The sequence below is a fragment of the Gastrolobium bilobum genome, unplaced genomic scaffold, assembly GCF_033153095.1.
Source record: "Gastrolobium bilobum isolate Gb01-03AN ecotype WA unplaced genomic scaffold, APGP_CSIRO_Gbil_v1 utg17710, whole genome shotgun sequence".
NCBI classification, from domain to species: domain Eukaryota; kingdom Viridiplantae; phylum Streptophyta; class Magnoliopsida; order Fabales; family Fabaceae; genus Gastrolobium; species Gastrolobium bilobum.
In genome coordinates, this window is record NW_026895897.1 from 35,241 (window position 1) to 57,428 (window position 22,188).

Genomic DNA, 22,188 nt, shown 5'->3' on the forward strand with positions numbered 1-22,188 from the left:
AATGAAATACTACCTAATTGTAAAAAAATAAAAAAATAATAAAAAAATTTAAAATCTGGCGGGTCAACCCGCCCCGTGGCGGGTTGAATCCGTTTTGACCCACTCCTAGGCGGGGCGAGTGGAGGTGGGTTGGTGGGTTGAAAATCTCAACCCAACCCACCCCATTTTGGCGTGTTGGCGGGTTGACCCACCGAGCTCAACCCATATTGCCACCTCTAATTCGTGCTCTTCATTTTTAGGAGGCCATTCAACTCTTAATCTCTTATAATTTTTTTTATTATAAGATCAGAATTAAATCAACAATTATCTGATATCATAAAAAGATTATAAAAAGAATTACGAAGTAAAACCTAATACAAAAATAATGTTTCAATTTTTTAACCGATACAGAGGAATCTCTCCAAATTTGATAGTGGCAACAAACAAACAAGAAACACATCCTCGTGAAATCATGAATAAAAACCATAATGCTTGACCTGACATATTTCCATGTACATAGGAATCTGCTAATGAATTAAAGTTGCAATCTTGCACCTGTCCATGGCTTCCTCTTCCTTTCTCTATAGTAACCATGTCTTCCTCACTTCTCAAAATCCCTTCAGAAGCAGCCATTTACTTCAATTCAGACCAAACGGGTCATCCAATTTTCACTCGAAGCTTCAGTTTCAGAGACCCCAGTTGGTGAGAGCCATGGTTTCTGATTCCAACATTTCCAGGAGACAAGTAGAGGTCGCGTCTTTTGCTCCCCTCTTTTTTTTTATTTTTTATTTTTATTTTTTTATTTTTTATGCTTAAGATTGAAGTTTCAGTGTGGTTGTTTTTGTTGAATGGCATTTGTTTAGGGATGGGGTTTGAAAAATTTTCAGCGTGTTTTGCTTTGGATTGAATTTTGTTGATTTTTAATTTTTTTTAATGTTGTAATTGTGTGTTGGTAAATTAGATTGTGTATGACCCTGATGAAAGGATAAACAAGTTGGCTGATGAAGTGGAGAAGGATGCTCCCCTTTCAAGGCTTACTTTGTTTTCTCCTTGCAAGGTAACCAACCATTTTCTTGCTTTGAAGATCCATATTTGTTTGTTTGTATTAAAATTTCAAACCCATCTGCTGCAGATAAATGTTTTCTTGAGAATAACCAACAAGAGGGAAGATGGGTATCATGATTTGGCATCCCTATTTCATGTAAGTTATTAGTTATGATCACAATTTGGTTAATGCTTCTGTGTTTTTTTTTTCCATCTACTTGTTAATATGATTTTATTTATTATTGAGTATGTCTTACCTCTATTGAGTCTTTAGGTGATAAGTCTAGGTGACATAATTAAGTTCTCTTTGTCACCTTCAAAAACCAAGGATCGCCTGTCAACCAATGTGTCTGGGGTGCCCCTAGATGATAGAAATTTGGTAAGACAGCACCAACTACTTCTTTCCTTTTCAGACTCTTCTTCTTCTTCTAGTCATTTAAAAGAGGGCGAGTCTGGAGTAGTGATAAAGTTGCTTCTTTGTGACTGAAAGGTCACAGGTTCAAATCCGAGAAACAATCTCATTACAAATATGCTTAGATAAGCTATGTACAAGGATTGCTCTCCCCCCTACCCTTGCTAGTCGAGGTTTAATGGGGAGTGGTTTTCACCGACCTCAACTAGTTGGGGATAAATATGTTATTGATTTTAATGTTGATGTTGATGTTTTGTGGAAATTCTATTTTCACAGATTATTAAGGCACTTAATCTTTACAGGAAGAAGACTGGCTGTGAATTTTTTTTTTGGGTATGAAATAATAATGCTATTTTCTTCCTCTTTATATTATTTTGAATAAAAAAAATGCATGCTTCTTTATATTTAGATTTGTAATTAGCACAACATTTAATGTATATTGTTTACATCCATGCTGTTGTCAGATTCATCTCGATAAACGGGTGCCCACTGGGGCAGGGCTTGGTGGTGGAAGTAGCAATGCTGCAACTGCACTATGGGCAGCAAATCAATTTAGTGGTTGTCTTGCCACAGAGAAAGAACTCCAAGAATGGTCAAGTGAGATTGGATCAGATGTTCCCTTCTTTTTCTCTCAGGGAGCAGCCTATTGCACTGGTCGAGGTGAGGTTAGTCCAAACATTAGGCACCTTCATTTCTCAAAATCAGATTTGAGAAAAAACGAAAGATGTTTGCTTCTTATTTATTGTTTTATCTTGCTGTGTGGGTTCTCAATATGTGCTGCAACCAATGAATAATATGTGATAATTCTGATTAGTTGCTACAATGGATTAAGGCTGCAAATACATTTATACCACTATCTTTCTATAGAGAGTCATAATACAGAACTTCGATATCATTCACTGCTGATTAAATATGAGCAAATGATATTATTATATAATATGAGCAAGTGGACCCAACCTTTACGGTTCAAAACACCTAGATTGATCTTTTGTTCCCAAAAGCCTTCAATATTTTGGTACTAGAAGACATGAGATCATTTTGTCATATATGGGAAGGGATTTGTCTGTCCCTTTTACATATTGAAATGTAAAGGTATTTAACTATTCTATTCGACAATTATTACAAGAACTCACACACTCATTCATAAACATTTTAACCTTTTGCAGGCAGCTGCAGTTACTCAACGTGATTTCCTGATCATTATATTTTATACAACATTTTGCTTTCATTTCATCGGTTCAGGTTGTTCAGAATATTCCCCCACCAGTATCTTTGGACATTCCAATGGTTCTCATAAAGCCCCAACAGGCATGTTCAACTGCAGAAGTCTACAAGGTATTTGACTTTGCAGTTTTATAACGAAACCATACTTTTCTTTTCCCCCATTTCTTATATCACAAATTGAACAAGTTCCAATTATACAGCGTCTACGATTGGACCAGACTAGTAATGTTGATCCTTCAATATTGCTGGAGAAGATCACAATGAATGGAATATCGCAAGATGTCTGTATTAATGATTTAGGTATGTTTCTAGCTGAGTATTTATCAATTTTCCTGTTTAATTTTTTCACTTTTGCATTAATTTGATCTTCTTGAGCCCACTTAGGGAATTCCATGAGGTGTTTATTGTATGAAGGTGATTTAGCAGAACTAACTTGTATATACAACTTACCATGAAATATCAAGTGTGCCCCCCTTAATATCTTGGAAATCAATCCTTCCCATCATTGACATTGTTATGTTTATTCCTGATTCACATGTACAAGCGTGAATATTAGTCGAAGTTGGTACTTGTTCAGATGTGTTATAATGCATTTACTTTTTCATTTGATTTTTAATTTTCTTTTCATGTTTTCCCTTCTTTTTCATCTGCAGAACCTCCAGCATTTGAAGTTCTACCTTCTCTCAAGCGACTAAAGCAGCGAATTACTGCAGCTGGTCGTGGAGAATATGAAGCTGTTTTTATGTCAGGAAGGTGAAAACATTGGAAAACCTAAAACTTCCTTCGTTTCAAAATAATATCACCTTCGAGAATTTTTTTTATATACATGTCACTTCGGAGATTTTACTTTATTCCAAATTGATTTTCACTCCAGAAAACCAAGAAGGCATTAATTACTTTTGTTTAATTGTCTACGTTTACCATTGCTCCAAGACTCGCTCTCAATATTATAGTGAAACACAAGTACAAATATTTCATATGATAATCATAGATTTTATTTAAAAATGAAATTTAAATTTCAGGGACTTTGACGTCTCTCATATTGATATGAACCTCACCAACAATAGTGAGACCCATACCAATTTAGTTAGGATCGTTTTAACAATCAAGAATTTAAAACAAGAGATAAAGAACCTTGACCTGTTATATTGTATCCTCCCTTATTTATACTTGGAACATCCCTCCAAGAACAGGAAAAGACTAACAAATGAAAGACACTAATTTAAAGTTTACAACTTGGAAAAAGGAAAAGACTCTAATCAGCCCACTAAACATTAATGACATTGAAAATGTTAATCAACCCCACTAAGTATTAATAACATTGAAAATGCTATCAGCCCCACTAAGCATTAATGACATTGAAAATTGCTAATTATTCCACTCAACCTCCCTTGCATTGATGGCATTACTAAATTCTGATTATGAATAAATTTGGACTTGATGTCTTCATGATTAGCCCACATTTGCTGGATCAACCCACTAAGAGCTTCTTTAAACTTCTTAGCCCTTGACTTTGTGATTGGCCAATTTGGTAATTGTAATGGATCGTTGGGTGTTGTCTCCTTTTTTATATCACATATTGTGGCAAATTAGAGTTATAAATTTTCCATTAATTTCCTCAGTAGTGGATTTTTCATTGAATTTTAACCTTTATAGTGTAGTTCTAATTCTATTCGAGGTTCTAAGCAAAAGTAAGGTGAGGTTTACACTTCCCTGTTCTAAAGGATATTAGTTGTGCTGAATTAAGAATGACATGTTTTTCATATTCTCTTCTGATGGTAGTCTAGTATTTATTTTGCTCGTGCTTGCTTTAATACAGTATCTTGATTTTAAAATATACAATCATCTTATATATGTTGTCTTGATACATTCACACAGTGGAAGCACTATTGTTGGAATTGGTTCACCCGATCCTCCACAATTTGTTTACGATGATGATGAATACAGAGATGTGTTCTTGTCAGGTAAGCTTCAATAGATTAGGATCGAATACTAAGTCATCTCTGTATATATTGAAGCCCTAGTCCCATACATATATATCCTATGCAGTAGCTAAAATGATTCAATCTGTGTTTCATATGCTGCAACAACTTAGGAAAGTAGGAAATGAATTTAGTTAATAACATCTGCTAATTTAATTGTATAGCATAAGATTGTGCAGAGGTTCTACATTTTTGCATGACAAGTTCTGCTAACTATAACCAGCTGGAAATCCATAATCCCTTACAGTAGGTGATTTTTATTTAAAAAAAAAATACACATTTCAACACCATCTCCGTACAAACTATCATGTGGGTGTATCTGAAGCCCATTTGAATGCAGTTCTGTTAGGGCTAGTAAATTCTGGTAAGCCAACTGGAAGTTTGGATGGAGACTGCTGAAAATTTTGTCACTAGCAGCATTAATAGAAAGGATGCTGCTTTTGTCTCATTAAAAGTTTTAGATACGGTTTAAGATGGTGCTGTCGGTTAGAGTTGGTGTATCATGATGTGGTTCCCCGCCCCCCAAAGTTTCACTTCTCAAGGTAAAATTCCGCAGCCTATCCTACCCAGCAGCCTGATACAGTACACGAAGAGATTACAATGCTAGAAGGGAAAAGTAGGCAGATGAAAGAGGAAAAACCGGAGTTTTATTAATGAACAAGAATCAAGAGAATATAAGGTCTCCTCTCCAAGGGACTATCCCTTCACTTCACTGGGTCACTACCCAGTCCATTCTTATTTTTCTTTTTTCTCCTCTGCTCCCACAACTGAAACCCTGACCCCTCCCTTATATACTAATTGACAATATCTAACTAATTTTGAGGAATATTCCTTTGGGAGTACACTTTCCAAACCATAGGCTTATTCTTATGCATAGCAATACCTCCCTGCTGAAAATCAACCTTGTCCCCAAGGTAGAAAGCATGGAATTGACCTTGAATCATCTGCACCTCTTCCCAAGAAGCTTCCTCGGGTGGTTGATCCTTCCATTGGATTAAAACATGCTCAATGTTGTTCCCATTTTGCTTTACTGTTCCAAAACCCAAAACCTTGGCAGGCACAAATTGTGGGCCATCTATCTGTAAATCTGCCGGTAGCTCTTCTTATGTGGTGTGTGTACCAATGGCCTTTTTTAGTGATGATAATTGATACATGAAACCAGGGTGTATTCTAGCATTAGGAAGCAACTGTAGCCGGAAAGCAACAAGTCCAACTTGCTTCAACACTAAGTAAGGACCATAAAATCTTGCAGCCAGCTTAGGATTCAACCTTGTAGGCATGATATTTGCCTATGTGGTCGAATTTTCAGATATACAAAATCTCCTACCTAAATGTCAGAAGGTGATACGGTTCATGTTCGCCAAGGAGACCAACCAATTACTTGGAAAGTGTATACACGTAGGAATAAACGGTTGAGAAGTTAGTTTCTGTTATATAGGAGTTGGAGAGGACTTTTATAAATAGGAGAATTAAGAGATTCTTGGGGGACATTTTGACATTCTTGTATCTTCTGAGTTACATCTCAGAATTGAAGGGAACCTTTCCCCTGTGAAGAGCGAGTCTCTTGTAACCATTTCTTTGATTCAATAAAATCGTCTTTCTTTCTCTTTCTTTACTGTTCTTCTATATTTTCCTTTCCTTGTGTCCACTGGTGTTATCAGTAGTTGGAACCCTTGCCGTAACATTGGTCTGACCTGCTGGATCCTCTCAAGGAACGAATACCAAGAATGGAGGTGAGGGTGGAATTTCTTGAACGCTCCATGGAAGTGTTGATTAAATAGGCCAGCGATAACCAGAAAAATGTGGAGGATATTCATGCAATTCTTAAGGACATGGTGGTGAAGAAGAATGGGGACATCTCGGATTCTTTGCTCAACAATGACGATGCCACCAGTTCCGGATCTACGGAGGGAACCACTTGGACGTCTAAAGTGGAACTTCCTAGCTTCAAAGGCATTGATCCATTTGTGTGGATTGCTCCGGCCGAGAAGGTGCAATTAGCGTTTTTGAGTATGGAGGGGAATACCATACATTGGTTTTGATTTTTAAAGAAGAAACGACCCAATGTAGATTGGAGTTAACTAAGGCTCTCGCTCAATGTTATGAGGATCGTACTCTAGGCAACATTTATGAACGTTTGGCAAATCTCCGACAAGAAGGGTCTGCGGAGGCGTACATTCAGGATTTCAAAATCCTTGTTGCGCAAGCGGAGGAACTTGGCAATGACCAGCTTCTTGGGTATTTCTTGGCGGGGCTGAAGGCGGAGGTCCGTTGTCGAATTCGACCTCATAACCCACAAGAGGTGATTGTGATGCATGCGATGGATTTGGCAATGGATTGCGAGGATGGGGCAGCATGGACAACGACAAGTGGCAGTTCTTCTTCGTGAGTCTTAGAGGGAAACTCTAAATGGGTCAGGACTGGGTCCATTGCTACACGGGTGGGCTCTAATATGAGTGGGTCTTCTTTTTACCGAATCCAAGAACTCAGTCTTCATTTGGGCCTCGGCCCAATAACCAATTTGAACCCAACGCACGATCAGGGAGCTCAAATTGCAACCTTTCGCAAACTTCTACGATCAAAAGCGTCTCCCAGTCCAATGCTGTCAGAACCCTAAATCCTTCAAGGTCGCGTGGTAACCGCCAGTTGCCTTATGATGAGTATCTTCGACGGCGAGAGGAAAACAGATGTTTCCATTGTGGGTTGCACTTTTTTCTGGGTCACAAATGTCCAGCCAAGTCGCTGCGCATCACCATCCTAGGTGATGGCGAATCCGAGGGAGAAGAGGTCGATAGAGAGACAGCTATGGTGCCACACGATACAGGGAATTTGGACCCGACACAACCCCTAGACCTACAGTATAGCAAGCACGGACACGCTTTCCTCTGAAAAATTTGCGTGTCGGACACCTGTCCGACACAGACACGTTCCGACACGCGGTTAACTCTCCGACACGTTTTTCCTACACGCTGTCAACTTTTTCCGACACGCGGTCAACACTCGGACAAGTTTTTTTTTTTTAATCTTAATTTTATTTTATTAACTAAATATAAAAAAATTAATTTATAAAGTATATTTTTTTATTATGAAATTTGACATAAAAAATTAACGAAGTACGAAAAATTATTTTTATTTATATTTATGTTATGAAATTTAAATATTTGATTGGTTATATGACTTATTATGGACTCTTATATGTATTAAATGTAAATTATATTAAAATTTTTATTTAATATCAAAACGTGTCCCAACGTGTTGAAATTTGACATTTTTTAAAATTAACGTGTCGGCGTGTCGTGTCATGGCCCGTGTCGGTGTCGGTGCATCATAGCCTACAATGGTTGGATCTTTCTCTTGTTTCTGCGAGGGGATTGACCTAGCCCAAGACGATGAAGTTGCGGGGTAGAATTAATGGCGAAGCGGCGTTGGTTCATGTTAGAATAGGAAATATTAGATATATAGATTTGGTTTAGATTTGTATAAATTACTTTCCTATCTGTAAATATTCTTTTCTTATTTAGTTTTGGATTAGGTCTGGGCTTCTCACTTACGCCCATTAGGGTCTCTATATATCGTAACTCTTTGTATTAGCTTAATACACAACATATTATTTTATATTCAAGTGTTCGTATCGATAGTGGATTCAGTCACAATTTTGTGGGTCAGAAGCTGGTGAATCGTTTGGGTTTATCTGTCTTAGCTACTCTTTCCTTTGGGGTGCGTTTAGGTGACGGTCAACAGGACGTCACAAGGTTTTTGTCCTCGTTTGAGCTTGGAGCTGGAGAATTATCGGGTGATAGGAAATTTTTACATTTTTGATCTCGAGGGTGTCCACATCATTCTTTGGGGGGCATGGTTGGAAACATTGGGGGAGGTGCGGTTCAACTGGCGAACTTTGCTCATGTCTTTTTCGCAAGAAGGACGTATGATTTTATTGCGAGGAGATCCTTCTCTCTCACATTCCTTAGTTTCCACTAATTCTCTTCTGAAGATCGTAGATTTGAAGCCGCTGTGGTTTGTTATTTCACTCCTATAGAAGATTATCATGTACATGCACAGAGTAATATTTCCTCAGAACAATCTGCCCAACTGAGTAGGATATTGGAGGAATTTGCCTCTGTCTTTTCTATTCCAAGCGCTTTAACCCCCAAAGTTCTGTGGACCATCGAATTCCGTTGAAGGAGGGAACGAATCCTGTTAATGTTCGCCCTTACAGATACCCATACTACAGAAAAATGAAATTGAGACACTGGTGTCAAAAATGCTGCAGTCTGGATTCATTAGGGCCAACAACAGCCTTTTATATTGGTAAAAAACGAAAGACGGGAGCTGGCGCATGTGCGTGGATTATCGGTCATTAAATGAGGCAATTATTCTCGATAAGTTCGTAGAAGAGCTTTTAGATGAATTTTTTGGTGCTGTTTATTTTTCAAAAATAGATTTACGATGAATGTGTGAAGAGGATATTCCTAAAACGGCTTTTAGAACCCATCAAGGTCATTTTGAGTATCTTGTTATGCCGTTTGGTTTGACAAACGCTCCTGCTACTTTTCAGTGTGCATTGAATACCACTCTTAGACCATTTTTGCGCAGGTTTGTCTTGGTTTTTCTGGATGACATTCTGATCTATACTAAGACTTGAACTGATCGTTTGTTCCATGTGAGGGAGGTTCTATTCACGCTGCAAGTTAATTTTTTCTTTGCAAACCAGAAAAAATGTGATTTTGCCACAATATTTCAGCTCAGGGGGTCTCCATGGATATAAAAAAGGTGGAATGTATGCTTAAATGGCTAGCGCCAACAAACATTAAGAGTTTAAGGGGCTTCCTTTGGCTCACCGGTTACTATCAGCGTTTTATTAAGGACTATGGCAAAATAGTCCAACGTCTTACAAATCTCTTGAAGAAGGACAATTTCAATTGGTGAATTGTAGCAAAAGAGGCGTTTGAATAGCTTAAGTCCGCTATGACCAAGGCTCCAGTTTTAGCTTTGCCAAATTTCTCCAGGCCATTTTCTATTGAGTGTGATGCTTCTGGGAGGGGAGTAGGGGTTGTTTTGTCTCAGGATAAACACCCTATTGCTTTCTTTAGCAAGGCTCTCAACCCTACGGCTTATGAAAAGGAGCTCATGGCTTTAGTCCTTGCAATTCAACATTGGAGGCCTTATCTCTTGGGTAGGCGATTTACTGTGTATTCCGATCAAAGAAGCCTGAAGTTTCTTTTAGAACAGAGGATTATTTCTCATGATCAGCAGAATTGGATATCTAAATTACTGGGCTACGGCTTTGAGATCTGCTATAAGCTGGGCTCTAATAATAAAGTGGCTGATGCGCTTTCTAGGAGAGAAGAGGTGTTAGATTGTTTGGCTATCTCTTGTCCCGTGTGGCAGGATTTTTCGGCTATTGAGGAAGAAATGAAGAGTGACCCAGTCTTCAAAAAAATTGTGGCTGATTTAGAGAAGGACCCCAATCTGCATCCTTCTTATACACTGGAGAATGTACGACTTCATCACTAAAAGGCAGGTTGGTCATCTCTTCCAGTTATGGTTGGGTGCCCAAGCTTTTGTTTGAATATCATATTGCTCCTATAGGTGGTCATTTTGGCATTTATAGGACTTCTCGTCGCCTGGCTCAATCCATTTTTTGGATAGGCATCAAAAGCGCTGTTGCGGCTTATGTGGCTGCATGTTCAGTTTGTCAGAAGAACAAATATTTGGCTTCATCTCTGGCTGGATTATTACAACCATTACCCATTCCTCATGCTTGTTTGGGAAGAATTGAGCATGGATTTCATTTCAGGTTTGCCTAAGTTTAAAGGTTTCAACACGATCTTAGTGGTGGTAGATAGATTGAGCAAATATGCTCACTTCATATTGGTTAAGCATCCCTTCACAGTCAGGAGCATTGCTGAAATTTTCTTTAAGGAAGTGGTGAGGCTGCATGGCATTTCTCTCTCAATCGTTAGTGATCGTGACCCTACTTTTGTTTGCAATTTCTGGAGGGAATTATTCCGTTTGCAAGGTACAACCTTGAATTTTAGTACGACATACCACCCGGAAATCGATGGACAAACTGAAGTTCTAAATCGAACTTTAGAAACTTATCTGCGATGTTTTTGCAATAAGCAGCCCAAAGAATGGGGTCATTTCCTTCCTTGGACAGAATTTTGGTATAACACTAGTTACCATACTTCTGCCAAAATCACACCTTCTATCAAATTTGCTTTTCTGGTCATATGAGATTGGGCTCGACTAAGATGAAATTTGAGCTATCACTAAGCTCCAATTTGCTTCATAAGTCCTGGGCAACAACTTCCACTAATGTCTCTCTTGGTATGAGCTTAGTGATAGCAGGAGGTGGTCTTTCATATACCAATTCATAAGGAGAGCATTGAATTGAAGAATGGTGGCTAGTATTATACCAATTCTCAGCCCATTGCAAGTAGCTGCCCCATACCTTGGGTTGTTCTAAACAAAAACATCTCAAGTATGTTTCTAAAGTGCGATTGATCACTTCAGTTTGCCTATCCGTTTCCGAATGATAGGTGGTACTGAATTTAAGGACTGTTTCTTGCAACAGAAAGACCTCTTGCTAGAAACTACTCATTAAAGTTATGAAGTCACACAACTTCCTTAATAAAGACTTCAGCAATGCTCTTGGCTTAATATGGATGCTTGAGCATGATAAAATGAACGTATTTGCTTAATCTATCAACTATTACCAGAATAGTATCATGCCCCTTGAATCTAGGTAGTCCCACAATAAAATCTACACTTAATTCTTCCCATATAGCATCAGGGATTGGGAGAGACTGAAGTAAGCCCACAAGTGAGGAGGTTTGATACTTACTTCTTTGGTAGATGGGGCAGGCAGCAATAAATGTTGTGATAGCACCTTTCATTCCTACCCAGAAAATAGATTGAGCAATCCTTCTAAAAGTTCTGAACACTCCTACATGCCCTCGTGTAGGTGAGGTGTGGAATTCTTGTAATAGCTTAGGAATTCAAACAGAAATGGTAGCCAACACCAACCTCCCCTTATAAATCAGCCTATCACCCTCCATGGTATAGTGTGAGTGAGAATTCAGATCCCGTTTGATGTCCTCAATGATTGCATAGGATCCTTGAAAACTTCCTCATCCTCCCTCCTTGATAGAGCATCGGCCACTAAATTATGAGAACTAGTCTTATATATAATGTCAAATTGATAACCAAGTAATTTTGCTAGCCAATTTTGCTGGTCTTGAGTAGTAATTGTCTGTTCCATCAAATACTTAAGGCTGTGTTGATTTGTATAAATCGTGAAATGCTTGCCCATTAGATAAGGTCTCCAATTTGGATAGCCAAGACTGCCTTCTCCTTCTCATAAATGGACTTGGCTAGAGTGGCAAGACTAAGTGCTTTGCTGATTGCTAATAAGCAATCAGATGTTTCCCTTGCATTAAAACAGTCCTTATCCCCTTTCTCGAAGCATTATATTCAATGATAAAGGAGTTGGAAATATTGGGCAAAGAAAATACTAGTGCAGAAGTCATGGTAGTCTTGAGGTTTTGGAAAGCCTTTTCAACAGATTCATTCCACCCAAAAGCTCCCTTTTTAAGGCGTTCAAAGGTGGGACAATCTTTCCATAGTCTCTCACAAACCTGTGGTAATAACCAGTTAGACCAAGAATACCTTCAAAGCTTTGAGAGTTTTAGGCTGAGGCCAATACAAGACTCATTCTACCTTCTTGGGATCCACAGCCACTCCCTCCCTCAAAACTATATGTCACAAGTAGTCAATTGTGGTCATACCAAAATTGCACTTCTTCACATTTGCAAAAAATTGAGCCTACTTCAGAGTATCTAGTACCATTTCCAAATGTTCAAGATGTGCTTCCCATGATTTACTATACACTGAGATGGCTTCAAAAAATAATAGGACAAACTTCCAGAGGAATTTCTGCAAGGTCAAATTCGTAGCACATTGAAAGGTAGATGGGGCATTTGTGAGGCCAAAGGACATCACCATGTACTCAAAGTGTCCCTGATGTGTCCTAAAGGCCATTTTTGGAATGTCTTGGTCTGCCATCATAATCTAATTGAATCCGGATTTCGAATCAATCACGAAAAAATACTTTGCATCTCGTAGCTCATCCAACAACTCTTCAATGACAGGTATAGAATATCTGTCAACAATTGTGGCCTTATTTCCATATAATTGATGCAAAGGTGCCAACTAGCATCCTTTTTTTTACTAATATTATTGGGCTAGAAAACGGATTGTTGTTGGCTTACATGATTCCAGAAGATAGAATCTCCGATACCAATTTTTCTATTTCCTCCTTCTGCATGTGTGGATACCTATACGGGCGCACATTTATCGGGTTTGTTCCCTCTTTCACGGGAATTTTGTGATCTACAGCCCTGTGAGACGATAATTTGGTTATGTTCGAGAAGACTTCTGCAAATTTCTGCAGCAAGTTGAAGAGTTGGGCCCTCAGCCTATAAGTAAGCTCCACATTAACAGGATAATTTTTTGATTTCTCAAGAATGTGCAGAGACCTCAAAATCAGCACCATAGCTGCCCCTTTAGCCCCTCCTATGGACTTCAACAGGGCTTTCGAAGGAATGAGAGAGAGGGATCCCCTTGAATCTAAACTTGGGCACCTCGATGCATAAAGTTCATGCTCAAAGTATGCCGATTTACCCTTACCTTCCCAAGAGTTTCTAACCAGGCCACTCCCAATATGACATCAACACCACCAAGTTTAAAAAAATAGAAAGTATCGTGAACCTCCAATGACTTATCCTCACAACTGCCCTAAGACAATTTCTTTTGTCCATCTCCTAAACAAACCCCAAAAGACGAGGTACAAGACAAAGGTAAATTTAAATGTTCAACAAACCTTTGTCCTACGAAATTATGACTAGCCCTATTGTCGATTAACACTTTCACCGTTTTCCCTTGGATCGTCCCTTTTAGCTTCATTGTCTTTGGAGAAGTGAAACCACTAGAGGAAATAAAAGAGAGGTCCATCCATAAAAGATCAGCCTCACCATCTCCCTCGACATGCACGCCTTCTAAGTTCGTAGTAGTTGCACAGACTTTGTCTTTCACATCTCCAATGTTGCCTTCGCCCAAAATGGTGAGCCTTAGAGAATTTTCAGCACAACGATGCCCAGGGGAATACTACAATCCACAGTGGAAGCACCTATCCTCTTCTCTTTGTTGCACAAACTCATCATAAGACAATTGTCTTGCTCCTCTGTTTTGATTTCCCCCATTAAAGCACCAAGAAGGGAATGATTTCTGATTAGGGTTGTCTGATTCCCAATTCCAGAGAACTCCGGATTGGACCCTAATTATGTTTGGTTTACGCTAGAAGAGCTGTTGGTCGTACTGGTCTTAGGAGGAAAGGTCGTACTAAAACTCTGCCCACTGTTATGAGAAGATTGGGTTGAGTAATTACTTGAGCTTGTTACCGCATAGGTTCCCCTCTGTAACTCACGAACGCCACCAACAGGTCGTGTGAACTTTACCACTGAGCAAACCTAATATTCTGAATTCGTCCTCCATGTCACGAGCTAAATTCATGGCCTGAATCACCTCCACCAGATCGTGGGTTCTTACTCTGCTCCGAATCTCAGCATGTAGACCACTTAAAAAAAACCCCAAAGCATGGGTTTCAGAGATGTCTGTTGCCTATACAATCAAGGATTCAAAGGCTAAGGCTAGAATGTACATTTCCACACTTTCCTCTTGCCAGAGAGTGGAGAGACATTCAAAGATGCTCCCTTGTGAATGCTCGCATAATCGTCCAATAAGGGCCGTCGTGAGACCTTCCTAATCAAGAGTAGGGGATTTCTTGTGCAAATAGCGAAACCAATGAACAGCTCCTCCATCCATACTTACAAATGCCAACTTTTGCTCAACCGCCGGAATTTTCTTAAAGAATTTCTCTGCCTTGGCTATCCACCCTAATGGGTCTGAACCATCGAAGATAGGTAACTCAACCTTTTGGATCCAAGAACAATTTAATATCGTGATTGTATTAGATCCATCCTCGTCTGAACGATTTCCTTCTCTACTGTTCCCCTCACTTGAACTACGACGACTATTTCAATGCATCCATCTTGTAGGAGCTGCGAAGAAAAGAAGAAGTGGAAGAAGTGTTTTATCTGAATAATACTTTCTTGATTCATTGAGAGACCCAATGGGTCCTTTTTATATTGAGTACATCCAACTACCTCAACTACTTTAATAAATATACAACCACCAACTACATCAATAAATATACAACTACCAACTAAATATACAACTACCAACTACATCAATAAATACTATCTAGAATATTCTACATATTCTACACTCTCCCTCAAGTTGGGAGATATATATTGATCATTCCCAACTTGCTGATCAAATTCTCAAAGGTCGGCTTAAGTAATCCTTTGGTGAGGATATCCGCCGTCTGTTCCTTGGTAGGTATATATGTCAAGCATACACTACCGTCTTCTAATTTCTCTTTGATAAAGTGACGATCAACTTCCACATGTTTTGTTCTGTCGTGATGAACAGGATTTTGAGCAATGCTGACAGCAGCCTTATTATCACAATATAATCTGATAGGTAGGGAATAAGAGATCTTCAGCTCCTCCAGAAGCCTTCGTAACCAAATTCCTTCACAAATACCGTGTGCTAGAGCCCAAAATTCCGCTTCTGCATTGCTTCTTGCAACAACAATTTGTTTCTTACTTCTCCAGGTCACAAGGTTTCCCCAGACATAAGTACAATATCCAGAAGTAGATCTTCGGTCCATTGCAGAGCCAGCCCAGTCTGCATCTGTATAGATTTCAATCATCCTTTTGTGTCCCTTTTTAAAGAAAATTCCTCGACCAGGGGTATTTTTGAGGTATTTGAGAATTCTATAAACAGCACTAAGGTGTTTTTCCTTAGGAGAATGCATGAATTGGCTAACCATGCTCACAGCAAAAGCAATATCAGGACGAGTGTGAGACAAATAGATTAATTTTCTCACTAGTCTCTGGTACTGCTCCCTATCAACTTCTTCCCCGTCCTCAACTCCCATCTTGATATTAGCTTCAATTGGAGTCTCTGCCGGCTTGCACCCAAGCATACCTGTTTCTTGCAACAGGTCTAGAATGTATTTTTTCTGAGTTAAAGAAATTCCTTCCTTACTCCGAGCAATTTCCATGCCAAGGAAATATTTGAGAGATCCAAGATCTTTTAGTTCAAACTGGTCAGCTAAACATTTTTTTAAAGAGGTTATCTCCTCGCTATCATTACCAATGACAATTATGTCATGAACATAAACGATCAGAATAGCAATTCTTCCTTTGTCAGAGTGTTTAAAAAATAAAGTGTGATCAGTCTGAGCTTGGGTGAACCCTCTTCCCTTAACAGCTTGAGAAAATTTCCCAAACCATTCTCTGGGAGATTGTTTAAGTGCATAGAGAGACTTCTGCAACTTGCACACAGAACCATCCCCTTTTTCAAAACCAGGAGGTGGATCCATGTAAACTTCCTCATGGAGATCACCATTCAAGAAGGCATTCTTAACATCTAACTGTTGCAATGGCCAATCAAGGTTGGCGGCAAGAGATAGCAGAACGCGGATAGTGTTAAGTTTGGCAACAGGAGCAAATGTCTCCTGATAATCTATCCCATGAGTCTGAGTAAATCCCTTAGCAACTAATCTGGCCTTATACCTATTGATGCTATTGTCTGCATTGAATTTCTGCATTGAATTTTATTGTGAACACCCACTTGCAACCAACAGTTTTCTTTCCTTTAGGTAATGTCACAAACTCCCATGTTCCATTTTTTGTAAGTGCATCCATTTCTTCTAATACTGCATTCCTCCATTTTGGGTCATCAAGTGCTTCTTGGATATTTTTGGGTATCCTGGTACTATCTAACATAGTGTTGAAAGCACGAAAACCTGGAGACAACTTTTCATATGAGATATAATGGGAAATAGGATTAGCAGTGCAAGATCTAGTACCTTTCCGAAGAGCAATAGGCATATCAACGTTGGTTGTACTAGTACATTCAAGTGGGTTGCTGGAACAAGGACTCGAGTCAGGATTCTGGCAGTCTAGAGTATCTTCATGTGTTTTGCGCCTGCTGTAAAATTTTCCCCATTTACCAGGAGGATCACAAGAAGGATCATTAGATTCAGGTATAGTTGCTCCCCTTGTTTCCTTCCCAATAACTCCACCTGTTTCCAAAGGCAAAGGTAAGACAACAACATCATTTGGTTTCCCAGGCTTATCTTCATCCATACCAATACTAATAGACTCCCCCTGAAGAGAAGTCGGGGAAAAAAAGGATTGTGTCTCATAAAAGGTAACATCCATGGAAACAAAAACCTTACGGAGAGAAGGTGAGTAACACTTATAACCTTTTTGATTAGGGGAATATCCTATGAAGACACATATGATGGATTTAGGGTCAAGTTTGGACCTTTGATATGGAAGAATATGCACAAAAACCACACAGCCAAATATTTTGGGAGGAAGAGAAGAAAGAGCACTGAAAGAGGGAAAAGATTTAGTAAGACAGGATAAAGGAGAATGAAAATTTAGTACCCGAGAAGGCATCCGATTAATGAGATAACAGGCTGTCAAGACGGCTTCCCCCCACAGATATTTAGGGACATGCATCGTGAATAAAAGAGCTCGAGCAACTTCAATTAGATGTCTATTTTTCCTTTCAGCCACCCCATTTTGTTGAGGGGTGTTAGGACAAGAACTTTGATGAATAATTCCATGCTGGTTTAGGTAATCTCCAAGAACTGAATTAAAATATTCAGTACCATTGTCTGTTCGTAGAATTTTGATAGAAATCTGAAATTAAGTTTGAATCATAGCATGAAAGTTTTTAAAAGTGGATGCTGCCTCAGACTTATCTTTTAAGAGATATACCCAACATACCCTAGAATGATCATCAATGAAAGTAATAAACCAATGTAAAGGGAGAAGATTCATGATTTTTCTTAGGAGAATAAGTGACACGAGAGTGCTTTGCAAGCTGACAAATATCACAAAGAAGGGAACTTGGCTTTTTATTGATAAATAAGTTCGGCAATAACTTCTGGAGATAAACAAAATTTGGGTGTCCCAACCTACGATGCCATAACAAAACATCATTACAGTCATCTGATAAACATAGAGAGTGGTTCGAAAAAATCCTCTTTTCACAATGAACATCTGTAAAATAGTATAGCCCTTCTTCCTCTCTAGCACTGCCAATCATCATCCCCGAGTCCTGTTCTTGAAAGATACAAGCATTTGCAGAGAACTGAGCAACACAATGCAACTCAGCAGTAAGTTTGCTAATAGAGATGAGATTACAAGTAAGAGAGGGAACATGAAGTACTGAGTTCAAAATAATATGCTCAGAAAGTTTAATAGATCCTTTTCCCGCAATAGTGGAGAAATTCCCATCAGCTGTTCTTATTCGTGACGGGTGATAGTAAGGGGTATAGGAGAAAAATAAGGTTGCATTACCTGTCATGTGATCAGAGGCCCCTGAATCAAGGATCCAACGATTACTACGTTCAACATGGAATGCCATACCTTTTTGAGCAACATGAATAGTTGCCTCAGCAGGTTGAGACATCAATTTCTGAAAAGACGAATTTTCAAAATTTTCAACGTCCATGGTTTTCTAACAACAGGTACCCAGAAAAAGTTCCCTCCAAATACGATTTTGACCCTCAAAACAGGAAGAGGGTTGCTCGCAAAAATCAATGAATGAGAGCAATCTTGGCTACAGTGAAACAGTACTGCTACAGTAATGAACAGTACTGCTACGGGTCTTCTGTGGGCTGGCTCAGAATCTTGTTCTGAACCTAATGGTGGCCTTGGTTTCGTGGTTGGAGGTGTCTAGGTAAGGATTCTGGCTTGGGCAGTGGCTAAAACGAAAAAAAAGGAATAGGAAAATGACATAAAAATAAATCAGAACGGGGAAGAGACTGGAATATAACCAACTCTTGATACCATGAAGAAAAGAAGAAGTGGAAGAAGTGTTTTATCTGAATAATACTTTCTTGATTCATTGAGAGACCCAATGGGTCCTTTTTATATTGAGTACATCCAACTACCTCAACTACTTTAATAAATATACAACCACCAACTACATCAATAAATATACAACTACCAACTACATCAATAAATACTATCTAGAATATTCTACATATTCTACAAGCTGCTACATCTTGTCTATACTTCCCAATCACCTTGTGTTCTCACTGGTTTCTTGGCAAAGGCGTTCAAGGGATGCCTCGATTGCCTCCACTCTTCCTTCTAGCGTTGCTCCTCCCTCTATTCCAGCAGGTCGACCATCTTGATACAATACAAGAGAATACAATGCAAGAAGAGAAAAGTTGGCAGATGAAAAAGGAAAAACCAGACGTTTATTAATGAACAAGAATAAAGAGAATACAAAGGTTCTCCTCTCCAAGGGACTATCCCTTCACTCATTGGGTCACTACCCAATTTATGCTTATTTTTCTTTTTTCTCTTCTGCTCCCACAGTAGAAACCCTAACCCCCTTATATACTAGTTGACAATATCTAACTAATTTTGAAGAATATTCCTTCGGGAGTACACTTTCCAAACCACGAGCTTATTCCTATGCCTAACACATCCCAACCACTTTTTCTCCTTCTGCCAAATCTTCCTCCAGTTTGCATATTGTTTGTTTTGGCACATGAAGAAGAGGACGTGCTTGGAGCAGTGGTAAAAATGTTCCTTTATGATTGAAAGGTCACGCGTTCGAATACGGGAAACATCTTTGCAATTATACAAGGGTAAGGCTGCTTACAAGGATTTCCCTCACCCCACCTTCGATAGTCGGGGTTTAATGGGGGAATGGAGTGGTTTGTTTTGGCACATGAAGCAAGTTTTGTGGATCAACAGTCACACAGTGAGTATTTCCAGAGTCAAGAATACATGCTTGAGTGAAAAACCCTTCAGTTGAGATAAGTAGGGCTCGGTATCTGTCTTTATGATGACAAGCTAGTTATGGAATGGGCTGTACTGGCACCAAACTAAGAAACTTGTTGCTGAGCATTCAAAGGAGCAGATTTGTCGCCTAAGAAGCAGCTAGGGGACCAGGTGGAGCTGAATTGAAGTGAGCCAAAACATGTGTATGCCCCATGGAAAGAAGAGGTGGTTGCTATTGTGCTAAACAGTGCAGTGAAGTGGGAGCTAGAGGTCGCTAAGTTACAAAATAACCATAACCAGGAGCAAAGGGAGCTTGGCAAGATGCTAAGCTGAGTAAACTGGCTGAGGCACGAAATTGTGATCAAAGCCATAATAACAAGTTGGGGCATCATGGCCAAACCTTTGGCATAATTGACACGAGATTGAGCCTTGGAACCCAGAGCCTCCTCCATGACCTCTGGAACGACCAGATTGATGACCTCAGCCTCCGAAAACCTAGATCCATACAGCTAACAATAAATGAAACTTATTTACGTGACCTAACCAGATGATGGCAAGAACTGCTTAACTGGGTCTGTATTGGTACCATATGGTGGATAAGGAGATATGACATGTATTGGTGCATAGGACCAAAACTGGAAGTCACAGCATTTTCTTTGGAAGTAGCTTGGGCTACATTATCCGAAAGTGCATCTAAAAGAGTGGATTGTCAGTGCTTATCAACTCATGCCTCTTGAGCAAGGAGTAAAGCTTTGATTTCGCATACATTATAAGGATCCATCCTGCTGTTGATAGAGTTTACAAAAGCATCTTAATCTGTAAGGAGGTCCTTCAAGTATGAAATCATGTAGTCTTGAGAAGAAATTGGATCACAGACAGACGCCAGAGAATCAACAATGGCTTTAATCCAAAGTAGGTACTCAGATTTATTGACCTTCTTTCTTCATATTTTTTGAGCTTAGATCAGAGTTGGGGTGCCTAAGCTCGCATGTGTGAATGAAAATAATTCTGGATCTCTTCCCAGATCTACCAAGAGTATAAACACCCAACGGCTCTATGGCTAAAAGAGATTCTGAAAGCAAGGATAGTAGCCATGAAAACATTTGATCCTGCCGTTCCTATTGCATGTGTCTTGCTCAAATATCCAAGTTCTCAACCTTCCTCGCAGGAGAATCGCTGTGGAATCTCTGGATTCGCAACGAATCAGTGTAGGAGATGTTCCTTGATTACTGCCTCCACATGTTGCTTCCAAAGAAGGAATTTTTATCAGGCCCTGAAATGGAATATGAGAATGAGACAGCAGAGTTTTGGGTTGAGGCAGATGATTGACCAGGAGGTGGTGGTGGATACGAGGATTGGGTGGTAAAGCCATGGAGTGAAATAAGACCCCAGAAAAAGCTCTTGATACCATGATACAAATCAATTGTGTGGGAGAAAATTTGGGAAAATAAGAGAGAGAAAAAGTATATGGAGAGAGAGTTCAGAGAATCTGAGACTGTTCTTTTAGTGGAAAAGTAATTAAATGAATCAACCACCATACAAGAGAGACTAGAGATACATTTGTAGTTAGGGAAGTAACTGTGTAACTGGCTATCAACTGTAATAACAGCTACTTGACATGGTATGAGTCATGTAACAGACTCCAACAACCCCAGAAACTACCATAGAAGTAGTTACTCTAATATGAACATACATATTAGAGAGAACAAGGATACGTGACTCTTAACAATCTGTTAAACAGACTTGCATGATATCTGAACGTGATCCTTTTATGTTCTTAAGATATTAAATATATCTACTATTTTCATTTAATACTTTCTTTATTGAGTAGTCGGAGGATATAACATTACTCATGATAGAATTGGTTCTAATGGGGACTTCTAACCTTTATTCTTTCCAATTGCAGATGCCTATTTTCTCACTCGGGAAGCTAATCAGTGGTACAGAGAACCTGCTTCAAGTCCTTCTGCCTCTCCTTCGTTTGTTTCTGAGTCTGTTTAATGTATCATCTTGTGAGATAATAAGATAGTAATGTAATATTGCATTATGGTGTCTTTTTTTCTTGCATAATTTAATGATGTAAAAATAAAGCTTTGCTGCTTTAGCTGCTGGGAATCAACAAAATAGAAGAAAGAGAATAAAAATTCAATGAGTAAAATAAAAAGGAAATGCCTCTAGAGACTCCCTAAAGATCAAAAAATAATGCTGTGACATGAAGGTAGTCCTAATCTCCCACATTTCAAACATGTTTTTTGACATTATTTTGGAGTGGCCTTGATGCAGAGTTTGAACAATGCATTGAATTTGAAAGTCACAAAAAAAGGGGTAAAATAATAGTTTGATTAGCTAAGGATTACAAGATTTCAGATGTCAGCTGCAGCTTCACACGAGGAATATGTAGGTACTTTGTTCAGATTCAAACGCTCTAGCTTTTAAGAGTAATTTGGCCCGTTTTTAGTTTTTATCTGGAGCAGATTGCCTTTGCTGAAAGACTAGTGAGAATGGACAAACTAGATTCAAAGAGGAAACTGACTATGATTAGTGAAAATCATATGAATTAAAAAAACACACTTCAATTATGTATAAATGCATTGAAGTT

At 39.0% G+C, this 22,188-nt stretch overlaps 1 protein-coding gene across 2 annotated transcripts; it reads left to right on the plus strand.

The window, feature by feature from the left end:
- Positions 1–393: 393 nt before the first annotated feature.
- LOC133296744 (4-diphosphocytidyl-2-C-methyl-D-erythritol kinase, chloroplastic) lies at positions 394–21,737 on the plus strand. 2 transcript variants are annotated; one of them, XM_061495799.1, is made up of 11 exons: positions 394–729; positions 941–1,036; positions 1,112–1,180; positions 1,298–1,402; positions 1,712–1,768; positions 1,900–2,100; positions 2,678–2,770; positions 2,860–2,959; positions 3,313–3,412; positions 4,538–4,623; positions 21,496–21,737. In XM_061495799.1, the coding sequence occupies exons 1-11, from the start codon at positions 541–543 to the stop codon at positions 21,588–21,590; spliced, it is 1,191 nt and encodes a 396-aa protein (XP_061351783.1). In that variant the 5' UTR covers positions 394–540; the 3' UTR covers positions 21,591–21,737. The 2 variants fall into 2 exon arrangements, with proteins under 2 accessions (XP_061351783.1, XP_061351784.1); XM_061495800.1 differs by lacking the exon at positions 1,298–1,402.
- Positions 21,738–22,188: the final 451 nt, after the last annotated feature.

Coding starts and splice junctions, on each gene's coding strand:
- LOC133296744 (XM_061495799.1), top strand. CDS start 541: ATGGCTTCCTCTTCCTTTCTCTATAGTAACCATGTCTTCCTCACTTCT. Junction 2,101..2,677: donor ATTGCACTGGTCGAGGTGAG/GTTAGTCCAAAC, acceptor TCATCGGTTCAG/GTTGTTCAGAATATTCCCCC. Junction 2,771..2,859: donor CAACTGCAGAAGTCTACAAG/GTATTTGACTTT, acceptor CCAATTATACAG/CGTCTACGATTGGACCAGAC.